The following is a 24,809-nucleotide window of genomic DNA, read 5'->3' as shown; positions in this document are numbered from 1 at the left end:
CACTCAGATACCTCTTAACAAAAGGCTCCTTGTCTTCTCCTGCCAAGAAGGCACACAGTGCTGAGACCTGCACACAGCCTTTCACGGTGATTTTAAAGTTCCATCCATTGGCATCTCCACTGATACTGCAAACATGGTAAGAGTGTGTCAACAGCAATGAAGAATGGTTTGGTAACTCTTGAGAGAAAAAAGGATGTTGAACCAAATAAACACAGCAATTATGGAAGGAGTGGGCATATTATACTATCATCTTGTATTATGTTCATTCTGCTAAATAAGAGCCTTCTTTCTATGATAATAAACTGGTAAGAACCTTGTGGTGTTGAACAAAAAGCACAGAAATGTGTTGTAACCACATTAAATAATAATCTAAATAATTTTAGTCTGAAATAAACTTCATTTTGTCCTGTTATGTAACTTGTCTTCTCAGAAATATCAGACACAGAAATTAACTGGTTTTCTTTTATGGAATAAGCTGAGTTGATAGGAACCTGCAAAGATCATCAAGCCCTACTCCCAGCTCTACACACCACCATCCCCAAGAGTCACACCATGCACTTGATAGTATTGTCCAAACACATCTTGAACTCTGTCTGGCTTGGTGCTGTGACCATTCCCTGGGGAGCCTGTTCCAGTGCCCAAACAGCCTCTGGGTGAAGAACCTTTTCCTAATATCCAACCCAAACCTCCCAACTCAGCTTTGGACCATTTCTTCAAGTCCTGTCAGTGGTCATGAGAGTGAAGACATCAGTGCCTGTCCCTCCTCTTCCCCTCATGAGGAAGTTGTAAGTGCAATGAGGTCTCTCCTCAGTCTCTTCCAGGCTGAACAGACCAGGTGACCTCAACTGTTCCTGTATGGCTTCCCCCCTAGACACTTCACCATCCTTGTTGCTCTCCTTTGTTTGACTGGAGCAATCTAGGAAAATTCAGATGTAGTCATCTTCCTTAAATTTATTAAAATCTTTTTTATTTCTGGGCTTTGGAAATAGCCTTGAACAAGAGACTTTAGGCCAGATGAATTTGTTAACACAGAAAGCCCTTAAGAAAGGAGAAGGCATTGTAAACACTGACCAGCACACAATGTGAAGTGAGAATAGTTTTAAAGACTTCTACTAATGAAGTCAAGCATACCCAAAAGATAAAATCCCCTACTCACAGTATAGTTTTACTAGTCTTGTGCTGCACATTTAAATTAAGACTAAATCTGATTTTGTCTTAATGGAATTTTAGGAAAACTCCTAGTTTTGCTGTACAAACATATTTCATGCAATACACACATGCCAAAACTGCCCCCAAGGACCTGACAGGTACACTCTGTGTAGAAATGGCGGCTCTTGGTCACTGCATCCTCTTTCTCTGGCGTTTCTTAATAACCTTTTACCTTCCCAACAACTTCCTGTTTTGTGTTTACAAATATTTTTGGAGGATTTTCCCTTTTTACTTGACTTTTGTTGCACTGCCATACCAGATGAAGTCACACTGATTATCTTAAAAGTTGTTTCATTAATCTGAAAATAACAAAGATCTATAAGAAAACAGCCTGTGTTCAAATTACTGCTCAGTGGGGCACAGAAAATCAAAAATAGAGAATTCATTTTGAAATCCTAAATATAAATGGCTTCTCCGTGAGAAAACAAAGGAAGGAAATAATTTATCATGTTCTCACTGTAATTATCTGATTTGCAAAAGTATATTTGAGATCAGTACATTTCTAACTTAAGAGAATGCATTACGGCCCTTAGTCATGTTTTCACACATTTAATGGCTTTTCATCCTAAAATCTTGCCTTTCTTCTATTTATTTAGTACCCATGAAGGCTTGAAGATATTTACATATTGAGAATGCATAACTTTTATGAACTCTTAGAAAGAGAAAACACAGAAGGGAAGTTGCACAAAACTTTCCTCTCTCCCCGCAGACTGTTCTACCAGAGATTCCCTTGGACACAAGTCAAATGACATGTCCCAGTGTTCTGGAAAAATTGACTTTTTCATTAAGATTTAGATTTCTTTCACTAGTAACATTTGCTTCCTGACCCCCTGCCTTCACATTGCTGAAATCTAGATTCCATATGCAACTTACTCTTTTTCTGAACTTAAAGGAATTAATTATCTCTTTAACTACATTGAAATCATTCCAGTGAGTCCTTGTTCTCACCCTGAAAACTATGAATTATTTTTCTTAAGTATCAAAGACAGTTCCATAATTAAGTGTATCATTTATACCGTTTGCTTCATAAAGTTTCAAATTCATGCTATGCAAGACAAAAGTTAACATCTCATGCTTCACCTGCCCACCCACAACTTCACTGCTTACCCATTTTCCTTCCTACCCCTCAGAAAAATACAGCTAGAGATGGTACAGGTGGCTACAGATGGGGCAGAGGCGATTGCTTGCTTCAAAGGCAAAGATCACCTCTGAACTTCCCATTTTGAATATAGTTTGGGTCCAACTCAACAGAGATACCAGTCTATGGATACACCAGGAACAAGAACTGCATCCTATTTTAAATGCAGTCACTCATTCCTGTCCATGTTGTACTAAACAATAGATAAATTACTACCCAAGTTGTGAAGAACCAAGAATAGTAGGAGGAAGTCATCTCTGTGCAGAGTGAAGTTTCAACTTACAGGACTGTCTCCTCTAAATATAAGTACATGCGAAATGATTTTTCATTTGAAGTACGCATGATCATTCAGCTGTGGTAAATAATCACAACAGAACGTAAGTAAGGGAGGAAAGACAGTTTGGCTAGAAATCACTGCATAATTTAGAATGTTTTCATTGACTATGTCTTCTTCACACATATTTTAAACCTCTTTGTTCCTCAAAGTAGTTCTTCACTGTTTAGGACTTCTCATGACTTCACTAGAGCTTGAAAGAGATGAAAGCAGAACAAAGGTGCTTCAGTGCACATTTCAGATGTGTGCATTGTTTCCGCTGAATATGTATTCCTTTAGCCAAAACTTTCCAAACTACTTTCCACCTTTTGGATCAGACAACTAATGACCTAAGGTGTGTAGGTGTGTGTACATAAATGTGTCATCAAGAGAGTTATATAGCTTAACAGACAAAAATAACAGCTTAAAGGAAACACAATCAAAAAGAAATAGGACTAAAGTTTCCCATATCCCTACCCCCTTCATACTCTCAACAGACTTGAAACAACTGCATTAATGCAGCAAGCAATAGCTTGTAAAAGGATGCAAACCAGCTGAAACATTTGACAGACAGTGCTAAATACCAGAGGATTCATATCAACCACTTTATTTGAAAAGGTGCTTTGAAGTTGGCTATCTTTCATGTACCTCTTTCATGGCACATTAATAAGGAAAACTGAGATGGGGTAAATTAAGTCCCAAGGTCATATCTAGAGTTACAGCACTGTGGGTACCTGATGAAATACGGATTAATGCTGCATGAGCACTGAATAAATAAAACCACTTCTGCTAACCCCTCAAACAAGTTTTACAAGTAGTTCTGAACTTTATTCGGCAACTAGACTACAGACATCTTAATCCCCCCACACTGCTTTGAAACATAATTATCATAATGTGAACCCAAATGTTAGGTCCCTTTCAAACTGCGAGTGCTATGAAGCAGAAAAGTAATGGGAATTAAGCTAGTGTAACATTAGAAACATAGAGGCATGGAACTTGAAAGTGGCATTTGTTAAAGCTGAGAGAGCATAATGTAGATATTCAACAACATAAAACACACATTTAAATTGAAAAGGATATTTAAAGCATGTGCAGACACCTATAAAATACAAGCGGACCTAAAATCCCGTAGAACAAACATTTCTAAATCAATTTCTTGCCACCAAGGTCCAACTTCAAAAGGTATTACAGTCTTATTCCACCTTAGCAGAACATTTCTAAGTATTCTAAAGCAGATAATTTAAACTTTAAAGAAAACCCAGTGAGAACTTTACAAGACATTACAGACTTTTCCCTATTTGTCATAGTACAGAAGTGTTTGAACTTAAACAGCAGTAAATTATTAATTACATTGCTTATAAAGTCTTGAAAGAAAAGATTTTGCTATTAAGTGGCAGAAAACGATTTTGCAAGTTTAAAACCAAGCAGACAGAAATTAAACACCAACCCTTTTAAACAACAACAAAAAATACACTTGCCTGGCTGCATTCCATGCTGCATGTTGAAAACAATTAACAATCCCTGACACTTATCAAACTTCCTTTTAAATACAAGCTGAAATACTTTACTCTGAGTGTGCATTAATGCAGCAAGCACATAAGAGTCAGACCAGTAAGAATGCTTGCATTGTGACAACAAAACCATTAAGGCTGAAAGAGAAATTGTGATTTGAATTTGCCAAATACAAAGACTGAGCTGTCTGTTTTGTCCTGCTTTAGCATAGTTCACCTGTCATTCAGATAGCTTTCATTTCCAAGATGCCTCAAACTGACAGCAACCAAAGAAAAACAGATTCCTGAAATATTTTTTCAAGATTTTCATTTAATCCAAAAAGGCCAATGAAATCCTGAAAGTTCATCATCTGCCATGTTAATGCTGAACACAATGTTATTTCATTTACATTTCTGGTCCTGTTAAAACAAATACACTTGTCAAAACTAGAACATCTGTTTTGGTTATAATACAATGTATCTTTGGCAAGAACTCACAATAGAACTAACATAAATAATCAAAAATATTTATTGAACCTTGTAACAAAAACTGATTTGTAACAAAAAACCCAAAGACTAGATATGACTGTCCCTGGCTCTAGTCCAATTCTAATCTAAGTCAATAAACACAGCTCTAAAAGGGAAACTACATTTAAAAAAAAAAAGGAAAAGAAAGTCCTGTAGTTATTTAGGTTGGATGTAGCTATCTGAAAGCACATCAGTTACAAAAATAGTGAAAAATATTTGCTTTAAATCAAAAACTGTCAAGCTGTGTCCAGACAGATTTTAAAGCCACATGAAAAATCATGCCATATGCCTCATTACTTACTAGTGTCTTCACTGATTTGTCTTCTCTTTGGGAAACTTCAGTAAAACTCTATGCAGTTTGTATTTGCCATTGCTAAGTACTTTTAATTTTAATCACTTGCTTTTCATATATTATCTTTAGCCTTCATTATTTGTGCATGCACCAACTGAACACACCTTTCTCAAATTACTTCTATAATTGTCTCACTTCCCTGGAAATGCATGATTCCAAGCTCTACATGATGCACTGGACAGAAAGTTATGAGCAGATTTTAATTTTTTTTTATAATCACTCCTGATCCTATTCTCCACTGCTAATATAAACTGAAATCTGTAGTACTTCCCCATCATTCACCCTTCTGAACAACAGCTTATGGTGAGTGTCCAACCTCATCTGCCAAGCCCCTTTTCATTTGGACTCCTTTAAAGAAGAAAAAAACTTCAACACAGATACAAGTAGTAATTCTCTAAAACTTGCATACAGCAATAAGTTGAGCTGTTTTTCTGGGCAAGGATTTCCACCTTGATGCAGCTCACTGCATCCCTGTGAGAAGCTGAGAGCTTGGGAAATGGTATCATGTTAGATGCAACTGACTCATTCTGTTACAGTTCAAGTACTGGATGGGGTTTTTTGTTCTAGGGGGTTTAGGTTGTTTTGTTCGGGGTTCTTCGTTGCTTTGTTTTCCCCACAGTTCAAAAACTATATTGGTTAGCAAATCCATTCTTTACTTACAACTGCAACCTGCTGAAGCAGGCCTTCTTTAAGAATTAACTGTTCCAACAATGGCTGAAATTATTTCGTATAGATTTTAACTGAAAAACAATTAAAAAACTTTATCCAAAAGCACACACAGGTTTCCACAGAACTGATGAGAGATACGTATTCAGCCTATTTATAAACAAAGTGCTCATATTTTTTTAAAAAAGCCTATAATGAGAAAACAACCTAATCTGGGGAAGATTTTGATCATGGAAGCAGAAAAGATGTTTGTGATCTGAAAGCACATACTCTAGAGGACTTGACTATTTAAAAAGAAGACAATCAGCAGAGCACATTCTTCCAAGTCACCTTTTACAGTTCCCCTCAAAACGTAGAGCAGTTATCCCAATGTACACCTATTCTCACCGACTGCTCAAACAGGAACACTGTACTAATTGCTCCTCATTTAGCAAGTACCACATTTTTAACTCAGACTGAGAAATTCCAGGCACTTCACTGGATTATTAGAAGTGGGGGTTGGATGGCTGAACTCGTCATTCCTTTCTGTTACTAAGAAATACCCAGGAGATTAATGCTTTCTGGAGCAAAAAAGGAAAAAGTAGCTGCCTTGGGGGTTTTAGCAGCATGGCTTGGAAACCCCAACACTGGATAAAGCAATGAGATGACATGAAACTAATTTATAAGAAAGGGATATATGGAAACCCTGATCCTTATGGGAAAAAAACTCAGTACAGTCTGACAAAAAAGAGAGACAAGCACTGCAAATGCAGCCTGTCTGTAATCTCACACACAAATAGGAGTATACAAAGTTTAAGAGCCCCAGATGTCACCTACAGCATGAAGTACAAAGAAAAAATAATCACTTTGCTTTAATGTGAAGTACTTAATGATCTGCACACAAATTCTGAAGTATGGACTAGCTCTTTGCCCAACACAAGAAAGCCAATAACAGTATAAATATATAAATAGAGAAAAATATTTCTGATTATGTTAATTTTCAGGATATTATATGTCATGTTAAATAACTGCAGTTGTAGATTTCTGCTACAAATATCAGTTTTGGAGAAAGTGAAAGGTTAAAAAATTATCAGTCACTACTAGAGAAAGCAACAAACTTGCTAACCTGACTTCTGCCATACAGCATTTATACTAATTCCTATTACACAACAGCTTTTATCAGTTCTAAGCACTTGGTAGCTTAAGTACTACTTGGAAAATTTTGTCATCTTGAATTATGAACAAGGAGAAAATACTAAATCAGAAGAGGCAAACAGTGAGAAAAACAACAATCACTGTATTATATAAATAATTTTTTCTGTGTAAAGTAGTATATGATCAATAAACAAAACCACTACTTCAGATGAAATGTTTATTGCTATAATAATGGATTTTTAAGCTATATTAAGTGAACAATATTGAAATTAAGCATTTGCCAAAATCCACACAGTTTGAAGTGTTTTGCACTCTCTATGAGGTAAAACATTTACTGTTTTGGCATTGGACTCAGTAAAGAGGATGCCTAATTTTTCAGAAGCTTGAATAGCCTCATCCCTTTGCAAAAAAATAAAATTAGAAAGCTTTTACTACATCTCCTGGAATAAAAGTGATTTAAGAATGGAATCTTGCATAAATTTACTTGGGAATCATAGAAATTAAGAACTAGTGCAATCACACGATAAGTCAGCAGAAATAACATATTTGTTAAACATATCTGTAAGGTCACTTCTAATTTATGAAAAAAAGGCATTTTTAAATGTATAGCATAGTTTGAACAGCAAAAGGCCATAACCTTCTTAAAAAATATAAAAAACTTATTTCAGTATATTAAGACACTGAAAACTAAATATTGATGTTAAATGTCAGCACAAAAGATAATCCAAGGCAAATAAAAAAAATTCCTTAGAAAAAAATAGAGATGGGAATTTAAAAAAAGAGAAGGGTTCTGCATGGTAGAAGAGAAAGTGATATAGCACAGTTTCCCTCCAAACCAACAGAAGAATACTTTAGTTCAAATTCAACAAACTAATGGATAAAATTTGAAGTCTGAAAAGGATAAATATATTCACTACTCTTCACTTGGTATTAACACAGTATTTGTTTCCAGATCATTTAATTCCCATAGGATTACCAAGCATTCCATACTGCAGTCAGACAACAGAAGCTTTATCACGTGCAGTTAAACCTCATGTATCAAAAAATAAATACACAATGCCAAATGGGTCCTTCTTAGTTAGTGTTGCTATTCTCGCATACTTTGTTACAATGCCAACAGCAAGAGAGTGAACCTCAGGAAGAAAAAATAAAATGCTTCAGTGAGTCTCTCTTACTGGCTCAGGATAACTACTGTCATGCTTCAAAGAGCTACAGCTAATTTTCTTTGGCTAGAACGTTGGGTCAAGCTTGACTCGAATGCAGACAAGGCAGCAAAAAGAAATACTTCGAAAATTACCTCTAAAACTACCTGTTAGGTTAAAACATGCTGAACAAATGAATAATATCCCAGCAAAGGGATCCTACCAGTAAACAACATCCAGCGGTGCAAAATATTTCTTCATAATTAAGTCAGCAAAGTAAGCTTCTGTTTCTCTGCAGGCCGTGCCATTGCCAATCACAACAGTGCTGCAGCTTTGTGCGGGTTAAAAAAAACAATAATTATTCTCAAATATTCTTTTATGCCTGCTCAAGCATAGTATTCAATCCACCACAGTGACCAATACATCTGATTTTAGATGACACAAGGCCCAGATGTAATGAGAAAACATTCCTAGAAGCATCATGTTGTGTTTAACAGGTTTTCAATAAGACAGTTCATGAGATGAATCAAAAATTTTCACTTATTTGTAATGGGATTGTACAATGGTAATATAAGCAGAAAATCAAAAAATGATACTTTATATGAATAAATGGAAGGTTATTTATAGTCCTCAAACACTTTCACCTCGTATTTCCCTCATCTGGTATGAGTCATGAAAAAGAGCAGAAGCCAAAGCAATCAGCATCTTAATTCCTTAATGGGAATATCATAGTTTCCAACAGCTTGCAAGGTCATTCCCTCTCATTCCCCACAGCACAGCCAGTCAGCCACCAAACCACCTTGTTTAAAGCAAATCTAATGCTTATAGACAAACTGGACTGTATGCTGTAGTAATTCAGCAGCTGACTCAGTAGATCAGATGTCTGCCCACAGACAGTTGGACACAAACTTCCAATCATGCTGCCCCTGCTTGTAATTCCATCTGGAGAGCTACCTTTGCAGGATTTCCTTTGCTTGACAAAACTCTACCAAAACCTAATGTGACTTTTGGAACAGGGAAAGACTGATGAGTGATTTGGGGGTTGTGGGGGCTAGGAAGAAGAAGGCTAAACTTATTTCTTAGCTGAATGACAATTTCTATTCCCCAAAATAAATGGATTAATAGTTTTATGGGGATACAATCATAGCACACAGCCTTACTCATAGCCATGGCTTGATTTGATGTGCTTCTAACATATATGTACTCCAAAAGCACAAGCACAAAAGAAAAAGCAAGCTCTGAATTAGACTAATTAGACTACAGTTACATCAGTAGAATTCTTATTGCACTCAAAATCAAGTATTTCTATAGTGAAGATCTTAATTTTGTTAGGTAAGAAAGAACAATAAATGGAAGTTTATTTACATACTTGTACTGTAGCAGAAGCCTCTTTATCTTCTCAGCTTCACGAAATCCTTGACCAGAATGCAAGTAAACTACATCAGTATGGAGTATCTGACCTAGAACAAAAGGCAAAGCCATTTGATTAAATCCACAAAGGTCCAAAGGCTATATCCTGCAGAACTACTGAAGCTAATTTGATGATTCACAAAGAAAGCTTCTCAATCAGTCATCTTTCCTGTTATCTTTACACCCATTTAGAAGAAATATATGTTGGCATAGGACAAGAATGTTTTGGCAACGGAAAAACAAGTCAATACATTTGTAGCTCCCTGCAGACATATTCACCTAACAGGTACTGAACAACTAAACCTATTGGCAAATATAATGTATTATATCACAGAGAAAAGGAGCAATTTACAATAAAATATTTGTTCTAGTGTAGTACAATTTAGAAATTCAGTAAGAGTGATGGAAACTAGAAAATCTAAGGACTTGCAACACACGACTTGTCATCATCCCATCTATCACATTTGGAAAGAACTGTATTAACCAGTATCATAGCTAATGGTGCAATGAAAGCTCAATCATTTACCCCACCTTTATTGACTTCTAAAGAACACGCTTTTCTTTACATTCTCCTTGGGTGGATAGTCTCAAGCAAAAAGCAACAACAAAATAAAAAGAAAATAGTTTTCACATAAATAGTTTTCACCTAAAGGTGTGTATCCCCTGAACAGGATGAAGTGGAAAGGCTCTGTTCTATATGTGAACTAAGAAGTTTTTCAATGTTTCTGACTTCTTACATTAAACAGACACACTACTAAACAAAAAGGGCTGAAAAAGTGTCCAGATGTCCAAGACACTAGACATGAGAAAAGCAATATTATAGAAAGTATTTAAATTCAAATTCTTTGTTAAACAATAAAAATGCCAGGTGTTCTCTTTGCTGACTACTGAGAGGTACAATAATTTCAATCAGTATTGAGGAAGGCAGAAGGCATTTTAAATTCTATTTAAGAGAGCAGTAATAACACCAAAGAAGTCACTGAAATCCAGGTGCCAGAAATTTAACCTTAAGCTAGCTGAAGAAAGGAATTTATATAACAGGATCTGTGGAAAGCACTAAAAGCTTTGCAAAAAATAATTTTATAAAAAAGTAGGTTTTGAAACTCTCTTTACTCTAAATTAATATATTTTTATCAAAAATGTTTGGAATTGAAACTTACTTCAAAAAATGTTTGGAATTGAAACTTACTGGTTGGTGAAATTATTGCCAACTTGCAGCCATGTTTGTAGCCAGGATCTACTCCCATCAAAGCACGGCCCCTCACGGGGCTGGTCAGAAGCAGCTGACGGAGATTTCTCCCAAACATCATCACAGACTCTTTCTCTGCATCTGATGTCAACTTGGATCTTAGAAGGATAGAAACAAAAGAAAAAAATCCCAAATATTTTTCTTTCAATTAACTTTCAAATACACTTATTAGTTGCTCCAAAGTTGTAAGGCTTTTTCCAATCATGTTTCCATCATCTTTAATTAAATGTTTTTCCATCATCTTTAATTAAATGTTACAATTCAAATTAAGTTGTTGACACCTTTTTCAAAAGAATCCACTATATATCATCTCATTCTTGTTCTACGAACGTCAGTCAATATAAAAAGTACAAGAGAAACACTTGTAAGAACATACACCCACCAACTACCATTCAAACATCAACTCATAATTTTGAGCAAAGAACAGCTTCCTTTAAAAGCTGATGCTAAATGTAAAGAAAAGTGGATTTGAAGGAGGCGTGGATCAAACTCATCATAATTTCAGAGTTCTAGAGAAAAATCACAATCCAGCAAAAAAGGATGGTGGTTTACACTGAGAGGTACCAGAAAGAAACTGGAAGGGTCCCTCCAATTAATTGCTAACACACCATGATTCATGAGGCATTTGTCTTTGGATTGCTTCATTTAACAGATATCAAAGAAGTGTGAAGACTTGAGCTTTTTCTAGGAGGGTATTCTGATTCCTCAGAACAAACTGTAAAGCTGCTGGGACCACAATGTTCCCTTTCTTTTCCAAGTTATGTTCTTCAACAGAAAGAAGTGAGGTAGTGCAGTAAGGGTTGACTTAGATTACTTGAAGCACAAACACTTACTGCAGAGTATCACAAGAAAATTAATTAGTCTTGTTGAGTTAAAATGTAAAAGATTCAAAATGTCTTACTTGTCAGATGTGGCCAGCAAGACAATGACTGACAAGGACAAGTATTTTCATCATGGTATGGCACTTAAAAAAAAAAACAAAAACCGAACAACTGAAAGAGTAATGGGTACAAAAATATTTATCACGTCTGATTTCTTTTTCTTTTGCAGGTACTCATGATCACTTGCCTATGCATTACATTGTCAGTAACTCAAATAATTAGGGAGACAAAAGGCAGTGCCCTTATTCTCCTTTTCTTTTTACCTATTGCTGAAAAAAGTCTACTATCTTGGTTTATTTCTACAGAATGGAAAAAACTGCATTACAGTTAACCAACCCTATCAGAATGGAATAGGGAAAATTATTCAAGTTGTTCAGGTCAATCAATGCACAGCACAAGTACACTACAAATATTTCAAAGAGAACCCTTGTAAAGGCTATTTCACATGATGGAATATGAAGCTGGTTTTGGTTGCGGAAGAACTCAAAAGCCTGACTTGAATTTGCCCAGAATCCAACCAGTCAGCTAGCTCATCACACAGTGGTACAGAAAGAACTAATAAATCTTCATTGTCTCTCATTTGTAAAGTAGTCCACAGAGAGGTCTAGGTCCTCTTTCACACATTACTGATGGAACATTTCCTAGGGAAATGTGCAACAGCAAAAGGCTCCCTTTTTCCCATGTGTTCTTTGTTTCTGTATCAGGTAGATGAGACTATCACAGACACAATTCAAAGAGAGATGGTGAAGGGCATACATGCATTATAAGGCTCCTTAGCAGTTCAAATGGACCTTCAGCAAAGAGCAGACACTCTGTATCACCACCAAACGTGTGAATGGCTGCACCAGTTCAGCGAAATTGTCCCTCTATTCCAGTATTCTGTCCCCAAGTCTATCTCCAAGCAGTTACCTAAGCAGCTGATGGAGCAGCACCAGCATCTGTCCCATAATCTTGTCCTAGCCTACAACTGCTTCCAGAGTATTTCCTGGGCTTGGCATGACTTGTGTCTTTAGAACTCTTGCTCCACTATCCAACCTCCTCCTGAAGTCAGATAAATTTCTTTCATCCACAGAGTCTGTTGGCAGTGAGTTTTGCAGGTCCATCACAAAATGTGTAAATAGCTGTCACCTTTTGGTTGGTAACTGATATTTTTTTATTATGCTCCCCTAAGCCTTGCACTGGAGGGGAGTAAAAATTTATCCCTAGAAACCTTGTTCCACTCTTCACAAATAATTTTTCTCTAAGTCCTCCTTTTTCCAAGTTGAAGTCATAGTATAGCAATTTTTTTTTTTTCTTTCCAGAGAAATTATTTAACTCCTTATTCCCCTTCACTGGGCCTTTTCCAGTTCACGTGAATTTCTTACTTCTTACACCCCCTCCCCATGTGAGTGGACCAAAATGAACAACAATATTCCAAATACAGGCCAAATAAATAAATGATTCTTTGTCTTTACTTCTTAACTAAATAATCTCATCTTCTGAGCACTTAACACTCATGTGAAGCTACCTTCCACGGTGCCACAGCCCCTCTCCCGTGGCAGGATAGCTCAGAGCTAATAATTTTACTTACGAAAAGATAACTACTTCCCCTTGAAAGTATAATTTTATGCTCATTTTCCACTGCATTTCAGTTGCCATTCCATTTTTTGATGATTCAGTATTACAGCATCTTCCTCCAATTTCTCCCTTCTCTAATCAAAAAAAAAAAAATCTAAATCACAGAACAAGCTGCTTCTAGGGGGAGTCCAGAGACAGAACAATTAGATGCCACTTATGAGAGACCAGAGAAAACAAAAGCAAATACCACAAACTCAGAGAAGTATGGATCTGCTGTATACACACATAACAGAGAATCAACCAGTCACCCATGCATGCAAATTAAGATTAAAAGTGGCTTGTAGACAATGGAATGGAATGCCCTTGGACCAAAGGCTTTGTACAAAGACAGGCCAAGTTCTATCTTTCCACCTATCCCATGGAAACAGGGTTCCAGCTGCCCACAAGGCCAAGTCCTCCCACACTGCAAATTCCTGTCAGTCCATCTAAGAAGGGAGACTTGTGTAGGAATTAAAACTGCCCCTAAATACATGCTATTAGTTATGTCAGCCTTATGGAAATAATGTTTAAAATTGGCATGGGTATACAGCAACTTTTACAGCAACAGGAAATGTTACTGAAATTGCCAGGTATGTAGGGGGAATATCCTCTCTATTATGTAATATCCTGTGTTTTTAAATTTCAGATATAGACATCTCTTTTTTCTCTGTCTCTTACTCAACACTTGTATCAATTACATGATCAACTGTCCGAAGCAGTGGCCCTTAATTTCAAGCCTGGTATAATCATTTGATACTTTAGGAAAAAAACCCATCAAGCTACCCAAAACAATATAATACCTTTCTCCTTTTCAGTGTATTACTGGCTTCATCCAAATGGCAAGATATAAGGCTTCATACCTTTCCAATTTACAACAGTTCTTGTTAATATGGCAGAGATCAAAGGCAAAGAGTAGTCCTCCTTTCTAAACACAAGCAAAATGGCTATTTTGGAAAAAGAAACCCCAAACAAATAAACCTCAAAAATCTTCAGTTCCTACTTTATGAAAAAATAATCAAGTCAGGACTCCAAAACACTCCCTTGAAGTTTACAACACACTCAGACTGTATATCACTAACAGGTGTATTGTAATAAAAGCAAATAACCTAATAATGATCTATTAATTTCTATATTCAATGTTATAAGATTCTGTATTTAAACCGAGATTTAAAATTCCACACTCCCAATTACAGTCTGAGATGCAATCATTTCTGTGGAAAAATATCTGCAAACTAGCTTCAGGTGTGAAACAAGATATACAGAGAAATGTTTGTGTCCCTGAAGACAGAGGAGAGAAAGCATTCTGCAAGAAAGCATGGAAAATAATGAAAGGATTATCCATTAAAAAATATGTCCATGCCACATCAGTTGCATAAAACCCTGATGGAATCATTCCATGTAGTACTGCGACAAGATAAAATGTATTTGAAAAAGCCAAAATCAACAGTGGACATTATTATACCAGATACAAGAAATGATATCTGACAGAATGGAAGAAAGGAAATTAAACAATAAATAAGGTAATCATCTTGCTGGCAAGTTTCATTCTTCTTCTGATCACTAGAAGCACCAGCAATTTCAATACATTCTTGGAAACTTTCTGTTCCAACATTTAATGATAATAAAAAGAAAAAAGAACAGCATGAGGTGGGTTGGAAATATTAATGCTAAAAGGAGGTATTGAATACTTTAGCAGCCCTTTGCAAGAGTTGGAAAAAAACAGTCCTGGTGTATCCAGAAAGAAAATAGGAGGAGGATAAGGGTTAAGTTGTCAGGGACCAGAATACTATAAGGTGCTTTGAGTTCCTCTCTGTAGGAGAAGTTTCAAATTTTCCTATCCAAACTCCACCAATCATCTAACATCATCATAAAGAGTAAAACCTAAGCAGACATCCCCTCAGGCACCAGCAGCAAACTTCATATTCTTCTCATTTATTACTTGTGTGCTACATACAATAAGTAGTAGGGAAGGAAGCTTTATTTCCTCTTTTGATTAATAGAACAGAAAACCTGGAGTAACCTACTGCTCCAGCAGTTCTCAAAGCATTACACACAACACAGACTACAACAATCTCGTGGTACAAACCACTGAATAAAAACACAATAAAAGAGCCTTGAAGCACTCCTATATGTCAGGTTGTTTAGTTCTTTTAAAACCAAAACCCACTAAAAAGTATTTTTTCTTTATTTTAAAAGAGTTTGATTGTAGAGATGGCTAGGAATGACAACTATTTTCACTCCCATGTGACAGAAGCCAACAATTGAACTCTCCACCATGAGGTGTTCACCATTTTGACCACAATAGACACAGTGCCTCCCCTACAGTAGCTACATGTATTGCAGTCACAAAATAGTAAGTGAACTCAGTATTTTTAGAAATCTGTGAGATTCTAAGTAACAAAAAACTAGGCTCACTAATCAAAAAGGTGAAGCAATCTTGCTTGCAAAGCAATAAGCAAACACAACATACTATAGTGAAGAAGCTCAAAAGCCACCGAAAAAACATGCCATTAAAATCTTGAGCTGATGGTTTTTTTCAGAGAGGTAGAACACAGATCATTCTTGCAATGATGTTCATGAAAAGGTGTCAGGAAAACAACTCCAATTCAAACTCAAATGCACAGCCAGGAAAGTACAGAAGAAACATTTTACCATGTGGTTGCTGATTTTAGGTACTAGATAGCATGTCATTTTGATACAAGTAGTTTCAACATTTCTGGTCCAAGAAACAGGGTCTCTGATATATTTCATTTTGAACTACCTCAAAAAAAGCATTAACATTTAGGTCACATATCAGATAGCCTTGCTAGAATGAAGGATGCTATGTTTTGAGGAGCTTCTCTGGTATTGAAGAATCCCACCATAAGTACTGTTAGCTATTAGAAGATAACACTCTAAATTGACATATTCAATAATTTCCTTTAGGTAAACTCTTATACTACACCACAATATGCCTTATTTAATTAATGCTAATTTGATACTAAGTTTTATATTTCCTTTAAATTTGGAACAATATTACAGATCTTAACAAATGACATTATATCCAATAACATCATTACTACAGTATCACCATGAATAAGTTCACTGACTTCTCTAGAGACATCACAATACACACAAAATACTAACTAACACTAATAGACTAACACTATGACTAATTAGTTTGCCACAAAATGAAGCTGGCAAACACCAGGGGTGCTTCCAACCCGAACAATACTTGGCTGAGTTCTATTTCACAGGTAAAAGAGTGAGACAGAACAGTGCTACTGACAGTCCTATTGGTGTGACATGAAGAGAGGTTTGAAAAATTCAGTGACATCATGGTTTATGCTATTACAGGAATAAAGCTACAACTATCATGATAGTTGTATCTATACTTTATTAGATAAATGTATGAGTATCTAGCATATAAACATGTAAAATGTCTTCACAGAAAGATCACTTCTCTACTGTAGCCTAAATTTGATAGGGTCAGAAAGTAAATCTATAGAAACAAGACTACATAGTTAATTTCTTCTGTAAGCACAGAGGATTAGAAACACGCTGATATTTTCAAATAGATAAATATAATAGTCTAACAAAATATTGGGGAGGGAATTGCTAAAAAAAAAAAAAATCAGTAATATGAAACTACAGATCTATTCCAGGCTTACCTGAATTCCCTACAGAGAAGAGGATATATAAGGCGTTTATATGCATCCTCTACAGAACTCCGTAGTAGCCTCATAAATTCTGGTTTTAAAAATTGTTTTGGTCTCCATCTGCAAAAGATTGGAAGAAAAATTAAAAAAATATCTTAAGAACACACACAAATAGCTAGATAAAAAAGGAATTTTCCAGAAAGGCTTCTACATTGTTAAATCCTATAAACTGCAGAATTACTACAATAATTAGGCAACTAAATAATGAGTCAAATATGATTTGTTCTAATACCACACAATGGACAGACTTATCTTTTCTTGTCTTAGGTATTAGAACACAATTATGGTTTATGTTTTAAAGACAACATAATTAAAAAACATTCACCACTTTGAGAAGTCAAAGCTTATTATAACTGAACAAAAAACTTGGTTCTATATTACCTTTAGGGTTGCATTGTTCGCTATTCCTCAATACTTTAAAATTGACTAAACATCCTCTGTGATTGTCACTGCAGAATTACTGAAAAAAGGCAACTATGCATAGATGGAGATTAAGGAGCTAAACTAATGCCAATAAATGAAACCTAATTCAAATTTCATTTGGAATGCATTGAGTATCCCTATTCAACTTCTAAATGAATTCCTACTAATTTTGCAGCAGTTCTTAAACCACAAAAACCAAAAAACTTACAAACTGTTTTTCTATTTTTCTGCTACTAATATATTTGAAGTGTAAATAATAATATAGGAAAAGGGAAAATTAAATAAACAATACCAAACAAAACCAAGACTGTTTTCCAACTTGTTCTAAGCCAAACTCTTTGAAGCCTTGAACTCTTTTATAGGTAGACTGCACAGTAACTATATAACTATAATGACAAGTACTCAAATTTTTGCTGTAAATACACCTCAGTCTCAAAGCTTCCTAGATATTTCATCTACTGATGCTTTTGTTGAGGGCAAAGTTTCATGAAGGAGCGTGTGGTGAGATGTGGGTTGGTGTTGTGCATATGTGTGAGTCCTTGAACATTTGAGACTGTCCACCCTGTGAGAAGAGATTGAGGTGAAGGAGAAGCAACCAGATATATTCAAACAGAAAGAGATACTATTGACATTTTCTATTAAAGTCCAGCTGTTTTTCAATACTTTTAAAAAACATGGATAACACTCAGTTTTCTTCACTTATTGTATTACTTAACATCCCTGGGTCCCAAACTGTAATGGGAGATACTCATATATATTAAAAAATACCCATGCAAGTTTCCTAAGTTTTTTGCTTGGATGGCTTGGTTTTTTTAAACATGCTGAAATGTTTTGACCATAGAACTAAGGTCATAATGTGTCCAGCTGCAGCAAAAACAGAACTGAATTTTACTTTTGATCTTGTTTGCTTGCAGCCACTCATACTGAGAATTCCAAATTGCTCCTACTCAGACAGCTTTTCAGTTGTCTAAGGGGATCTGCAACTTCCTGAAGCAGCTTTTCTAAGTGTCTGTGCATATAATAGTTGAGAAATATGTGATTGCATACCTGCATTGAGCAGACAGACATGGGAGCAGAATTAAGCTCCCCACTCATTTTTACAACATTCGGGGGTGTAATTCAGTGCTTAGCCACATGACCTCATCACTTTGCTAACAGTTTTTGCAAATAGCTCTATCATACTTATTTGTAACTAGAGACTCTTTCCATACCTATTTAAAACTAGAAAAAGCTTTAAATCCTCTTATTGCCATCACATTCCATAAACAGTAAGGTTTTACAGGTGCAAGTATGATCACCCCAGAAAACATCCTCAGCACAAATAAGAATGAATCTGGAAACTCGGCAGCTGTTTCCCCCTCTCTTCCATCCATTCAAGCCAGTTAACAAACTTTTCCTCTGTAAATAGGTTATCACAACAGGTATTTTTATTACCTGCCTACAGATAGGTAAAAATTTAGGCAACATTCTGAAGTTGCTACAAATGAGAAAACATTCAAACAGGAAGTTCAATTGTAGCAAACACTGTAGTTTAATAATTTCAATACTTCTTGAGAGAAGAGAAAAATCCATTTGCTGCAAAAAGCAAAGCAAAATCATGTGTGTATATTTTTAAAGATCATCACAGACTAGTTAAGCTTCCCTCTGAGAACTGATTTTTCTTGATTATTTAATCAAGATCTAGCTTTTGAAGTGAAATTCTTAAAAAGCTCCATACAAATAGTATCATCTTACTCTGATCATCAGCTCTCCATGTCCTAGTGCTCCCAACAGGGACCACAACAAACATAAATGGCTTAGACTACTGAGACACCATAGGGTGGAACTACATATAAACAGAATTAACAGAGCCCACATTAAGAACCTCCAATACTGATTAATAACTGTTCCAGAAAGAACCCAGCTATGCTGTTAGACCTGAAGAACAAACAGCAGAACTTTGTATTCCTCCAAGACATTAAATAAAACATGTACCAAGTTAGTAACCACAAAGTAAGCCTTTAAGGTCTGTACCATGGACTTTACACAAGATCTGAGAAATTTGACTGGAAACTGAAAAAACATCATCAAACATCAAATTTAATTTTCAAGGCTGCAATTCCACTTGGGAACAACTCCATGTTGTTCCTACACTCAAAGCCAGCTAAGCAGCCCCTCTCTGGCTCTGTAACTGATCATTTTTCTGTGTTCAATTTCTCAATAAAGTCTTTGGGACCAGTAGAGTTTTAGTGTTAATGGAAGCAGGTTCACTGTCAAATCACAGAGATGCCATTTTCTGGGGAAAAATAGAATCCATAGGGCCTGGCATATGGATATTCCTGAGTTTTCTACACAAGCCCAATCTGCAAGGAAACAGGTGCTTATACAGGCTAATAAACATTCTGATCATGCAAAAAAATGTACAATATTCTTAGACAGCATCTACACAGAGCTCAATACAATAAGGAATTCTTGTCTTCCAAACTCACTTTCTACTGCAGGAGCACTTAATGCTAAAAAAATTGTCTCAGAAGAACACAAAAAGCTCAGAATATTTGCTACTAATCCACTAGGCAGTAGGTGATACTGTTTTCTGACTAAAATACTGGCCAAATTCTGTAGCAAACTGGCATTTCTGGTTCTGCAACTGATTCTGCGTGTGACCTCTAGCAAATTAGTTAATACCTTTGCAAAGTCTTGAAACCATTGACTCAAAAAAAAGTTATTAACCTTCTGCTCTAACCAGCAAATCAATGCAATGAAAATAATGCAAATTCCACCCCTGGACAACCATTTCAAAGTTTGCAGGGCAGATAACACATTGACAACTGTGTTATCAAACTGACAAATAGTAATTCTAAGGAGGAAGATCAGAATCTGTCCTTGATGTTAATGCACAAAGATGTACTAAAACTATTCCTTCAGAAATTTTATAATGGTGGAAAAGTGTCCTTAAATAGTAAAAAGCCATAAGCATATATAGCCTTATGAATGCTAAGTATTAATAAGTATTCACTTCCAACGTCAATATTATTCTTATCACAGGATGACTCAAAAAAGGGTAACCAACCAAAAATATCTCAATTTATATCCCACTTTCATTTGTGTAGCAGTGACAAGCTGTTCCATTATCTGTGGTGTGCAGTGCTTCCAAATTCTGTCATAGATGCAGAAAAAGCAAAACTGACAGCTATGTTCTGCTTACAGAATATACATCTTAAGGGGAGGACAGAAATTCTGTTATACGTACTAAAAGTAGAAAGAAACAGGTGTGTTTATGACTCCTGATACCTTCCTGGAAACAAAAAACATTACATAGCATAATATGATCTAAGAGTAACAGTATCTGGCCAAAAAAATATTTTAATACTTACAGAGCCTTATTCTTCCTTTTCAGAGGGAAACAGCCTTATTAAATGTCTATAGTGAAACAGAACACTTTTTCCACATCCATTTCTTGGACTTGTTGTGAAAAGGATACATGCTAAAGCAGTATCACTGTATTTAGTTTTCTACATTAAAAAGTGCATTTCTTCCTATTTTTCTTCCCTCCTTTTGGTTATTTATTTTTAGGATGCAAAGGAAGGCATTTCTAAGACACCACCAGAACAATGCCCAATATCTTAAACTACTAAGAAAGAGAAAGTAATTTTTTATACATGCAAGGAAGATGCATTGTTTAGCTCACAAGATTCTCCAACAGAGGACATCAAAATACAGTTTCCACAAAAAAAAAAATAACAGATATTGCACAAAACCCATATAGTTAGCCTGAACTTTTGCAAAAGACCTTGAAAATTATGCAAGATTAAACATCTCACTACAGGCTTAAAAATCCCAGACAATTTATATGAACAAATCAGTAAGAAATGAAAGAATCTGGTTTTTACAGCAGTTTTCTAACTTAAACAGAAATCAAAACGCAAGAGATGGTTCACACAATATGTGAGAGCTGTGCATTGAAAGCAGTTATATTTATGTTCTTCTGTTAAATCCATTAAGTTCTTTTTAAACATGAAATTCCTTACACTTGTGAAACTTGAAGTTATGTACTTCACAGACCTAAAATCTGATATAGCCCTATTTAATCATTGCAATTGGGCATATGAAGGTATTCTCCAAAGTTTGGAGTATGCTCCATTGGATTCTATCAAGTCCTTTCAGTAAAAGCTACTGGATGCAATGTAGACTACAATTTGGAAATATATTGACATTTCACCAGCCTTTGCATATGTTTAAAAAAAATTCAAAAAAAAACTGCATGAAGAAGGATGCCAGAACTTGCAAATAAAGCCCAAGGCATGATCTTTTCAGCATAATGCTACAGCAGTTGGAAATACAGAGTAAGAATTATCCACTTGCTAATTTCATCTAATCTAATAAATATTTGTTTAATTTGTTCTCTTAATGTAACAAGACATATGAGATACACTTCAGTATGCAGCTGAAATGCAGAAAAAGAGATTTCTGTAAGACTATGTATCCATGCAGACCTTTCATTGACACACCACCAACAGAATTCATTCTTCACCCCGTCAGGAATGTTGACCTTCACTGTCAGGATCTTCAGATTTTCCCCTCGGTTAATGGCCAGAATCTAAGTGCAAACATAAATGGCAGAGACAGATGACACACAAAATATCCAAAAGATAAACTTATCAACATTTGTGTACGCACTTGCTTGACATTCTGCAGCAAATCAGGATGGTGGTACAGTAAATCAGTTCAGAAAGTACTAGCACGTACAGATAACATCCACAATTTAAACACAGATTAAATTATGCCATGGCATAATATTTTTCCTGGAATCTGCAATCTTAGGATCCAGTTTAATCTTAAACACACTTATAATGCAAGACAGCATGAATTTTGGTGGTGGAATAATCTTATTTAATAACCAAAATTAAAACTCACTAAATTAATCAAAGACTGATTCCAAACAGAACTAGACATCAGAAACAGAAAAAGTTACTTCTGTGCTTCAGATTCCAGTTTTTCTTCCCATTATCAATCCATATTTTAAATTAATTGCGAATCACAACTTGAAAAACAAAGGTGCTCATCTTAATTTGAAAGATTAATTTAGTTATTCATGCCTAATTCACAAACAGCAGAAAAGGATGTAAACATGCACTCTTTACAGTAACACTCCAGCCTTAAACCATATGCACGTACTTCTGACAGAGTCTTGTGTACTTAACTCCACAGTCATGACCTAAAGCTAAATTTGGTTGCATAAATGCTACCTGCACAGAGAGTTCAATTTTAAATGGAAAACTATGACTCTACATTTAAAACCAGAATCACATCACAAGTGGTAGATCCTGAAGGATTATGATGGATAACTCCTAGTCTAATCTCACTATGGAGACACTGAATATTCACCTTAACACTAAGAAAACTCGGTGACCAGCAGATTTTAGAAACAGAATAATAATCAGAAGCAAATAAAATGCACACCTTTAGATTTCATTTTTTCTTCCAAAGTATTTTAAAGTAGAATAATACCAAAAAAAAGAAACCTGCTTGAAGCTGACATTCCTGTATGACTACACATGTTGCTGTATGTAGCCGGCCCTGAGCACTGTCACAACAGAGCATTCTGTGTCAATCATGAACTTTAATTCAATCACTAGCTAACTCAGACATGTCACATATGTTAAATACAATGGTTTAAAATGACTCCAGGACATAGTACCAATTTATATTCCTCAGCCTTACTGCTCCTGTGACATACCAGGCCTGACATATCATTGAACAACAAAGCTAATAATAAAGATTGCATGTGAAATATTATAGCATCTGGTACCTTGACTGCCAAAGCAAATGTTTCCACGTAGAAATTAGAAAGACACATTTTAACAAATCAAATGCTTTCACGTTTATTCTGACTTTACTTTTTAAAAAGAGAGAAAGCTAAATGTCAAGTTAAAATGAAATCAAAGTGATGCTCACAACAGAGAATATATGTGATAGAATTTTAATGTCATCATTCAGCATGCTGTCAGCAGGGTCAGTATTTGCATCACATTCTGTTTCCTGGCACTCCATCTGCAGAATGTGGCAGTCACCTGAACTTAAACCAGCTGTAAATGCAGTCACTAATATTATTTATATTTTTTATTCTCAAACAATCTGCGTAACCTGTTCTAAGTGATGCATTCAGAGAAGAATTATCATCCAATAAATTCTCAGTTAAGAACAGAATTACTCAATTTCTCCCTCTAATATAATAAAGCTCTTTTTGTTTAGTTTGGTTTTTTAAGTAACAGGTTAAAATCTGGCTATTCTAGTCACAAAGCAGTCTTCAATTCTGGAAAAAGACTGTTTTTATATGAGATTGGAACAGATCCAGGGCAAGGGCTGTTAGAAACAACATACATTTTTCAGAGAAAGCAAGAACAACAATATGATCCAGTCACAAGATTCATCAAACCTCATTCTGTTTATCCTAAAAACACAACATGCTTCATTTTGCACAGCTCTCTTATATGCTGCATATTGACTTAAACTCAGAGTAAGTTCTGTATACTTTGCCAAGGACTTTAATTTTCAATTCCTTTTTAAGTATGAGATTAAAAATAGAGCACTTGCTTCAAATGCTACACTTTATTCATTAATTCTTTTCCTCTCACTATTTCAGTCATCTCCAAATACAGGAAAGCAACCCCAAGGCGTACACAAACACTGAACTGTTTACAATTAGTCAAAAACTCAAACTCTTGATTTTTTTTCCTTAGTTATGACAGTGCTGGTATTGCTTCTCAGCTATGTCCTAAGAGAGTCCAGTCAGGTTCTCTTTGCTGCCAAAGGAAGAAGCTGTGACTGAACCCCCTGCTAGCAAAACGTTCCAGCTGCAAATACCCATGGGGTATCTGACCATGTCAAAATCTGGAGTCAGCTTTTAAAGCTGACTAAAACAAAATTTTTTGCTCATTACAGTTTTAGCATTTTAACTTTTCAAACAACCTGACTCCACACCAATCCTGATTACTTCAGGACCCAAAGAAGACAAAATGACGTGTCTCAGCAGACAAAATGACAGTGGCACAGGAAGTAACCCAAACCTACAGCAGAACCAAGCTGCAGCACAGCTTGCTGCACAGCACTTAAACTCACTGCAACATGTGCTGCAAGGCAGACTCTCAGCTGCCAGGGCTTTGGTCACAGAGGCACAGCTTGTTCTCCTACAGGTAACATGCCAGGCTACTGTGCACCGCCTGTACTCACATCTAAGCCAGAGTACAGTTAGGGTTGCACCCAGGTCTTTAAGATCACTTTTACTTCCATACTCAGGTGATGACAAGTTTTAGTGTGGAATTTCATGGAATCTTGCATTTGCAACTCTGAAAACAGGTGATTTAAAGCTGACTTTTGTCTCTACCTAAAGGCATTCAGAACACTTGTCTGTATGCAGTCATGATAGCAGTAGAGAAGGTCTTCAAAGCACTAAGTTTTACAATTGTTCTTCAAACACACCTATTTAATCTAAAGTTCTTGGGGATTAGTAAATTATACAAATCACTCTGAGGTTCAGGCTTTCCTATATCTTTTTCAGGTATAAGCTTATTTTAATAATCTTGAGCCAAAGTAGAGAATTC

General features: G+C 35.7%; 1 protein-coding gene across 5 annotated transcripts in view; it reads right to left on the bottom strand.

Annotated features, from left to right (window-relative positions):
* SRBD1 (S1 RNA binding domain 1) overlaps positions 1-24,809 on the bottom strand; it is a 123,230-nt gene that overhangs the window by 80,755 nt on the left and 17,666 nt on the right. For all 5 annotated transcript variants that reach the window (XM_030268992.4, XM_030268994.4, XM_030268993.4 and 2 more), the window contains 5 exons: positions 21,702-21,805; positions 16,759-16,866; positions 10,572-10,729; positions 9,342-9,432; positions 8,196-8,303 (listed from right to left, as the gene is read on the bottom strand). In XM_030268992.4, coding sequence (XP_030124852.4) covers positions 8,196-8,303; positions 9,342-9,432; positions 10,572-10,729; positions 16,759-16,866; positions 21,702-21,805 — 569 coding nt within the window. The remainder of the gene's footprint in view (positions 1-8,195; positions 8,304-9,341; positions 9,433-10,571; positions 10,730-16,758; positions 16,867-21,701; positions 21,806-24,809) is intronic.

The sequence above is a fragment of the Taeniopygia guttata genome, chromosome 3 (assembly GCF_048771995.1).
Source record: "Taeniopygia guttata chromosome 3, bTaeGut7.mat, whole genome shotgun sequence".
Classification (NCBI taxonomy): domain Eukaryota; kingdom Metazoa; phylum Chordata; class Aves; order Passeriformes; family Estrildidae; genus Taeniopygia; species Taeniopygia guttata.
The sequence above is the reverse complement of the archived record's forward strand: the minus strand, read 5'-3'. Positions and strand labels throughout refer to the sequence as shown.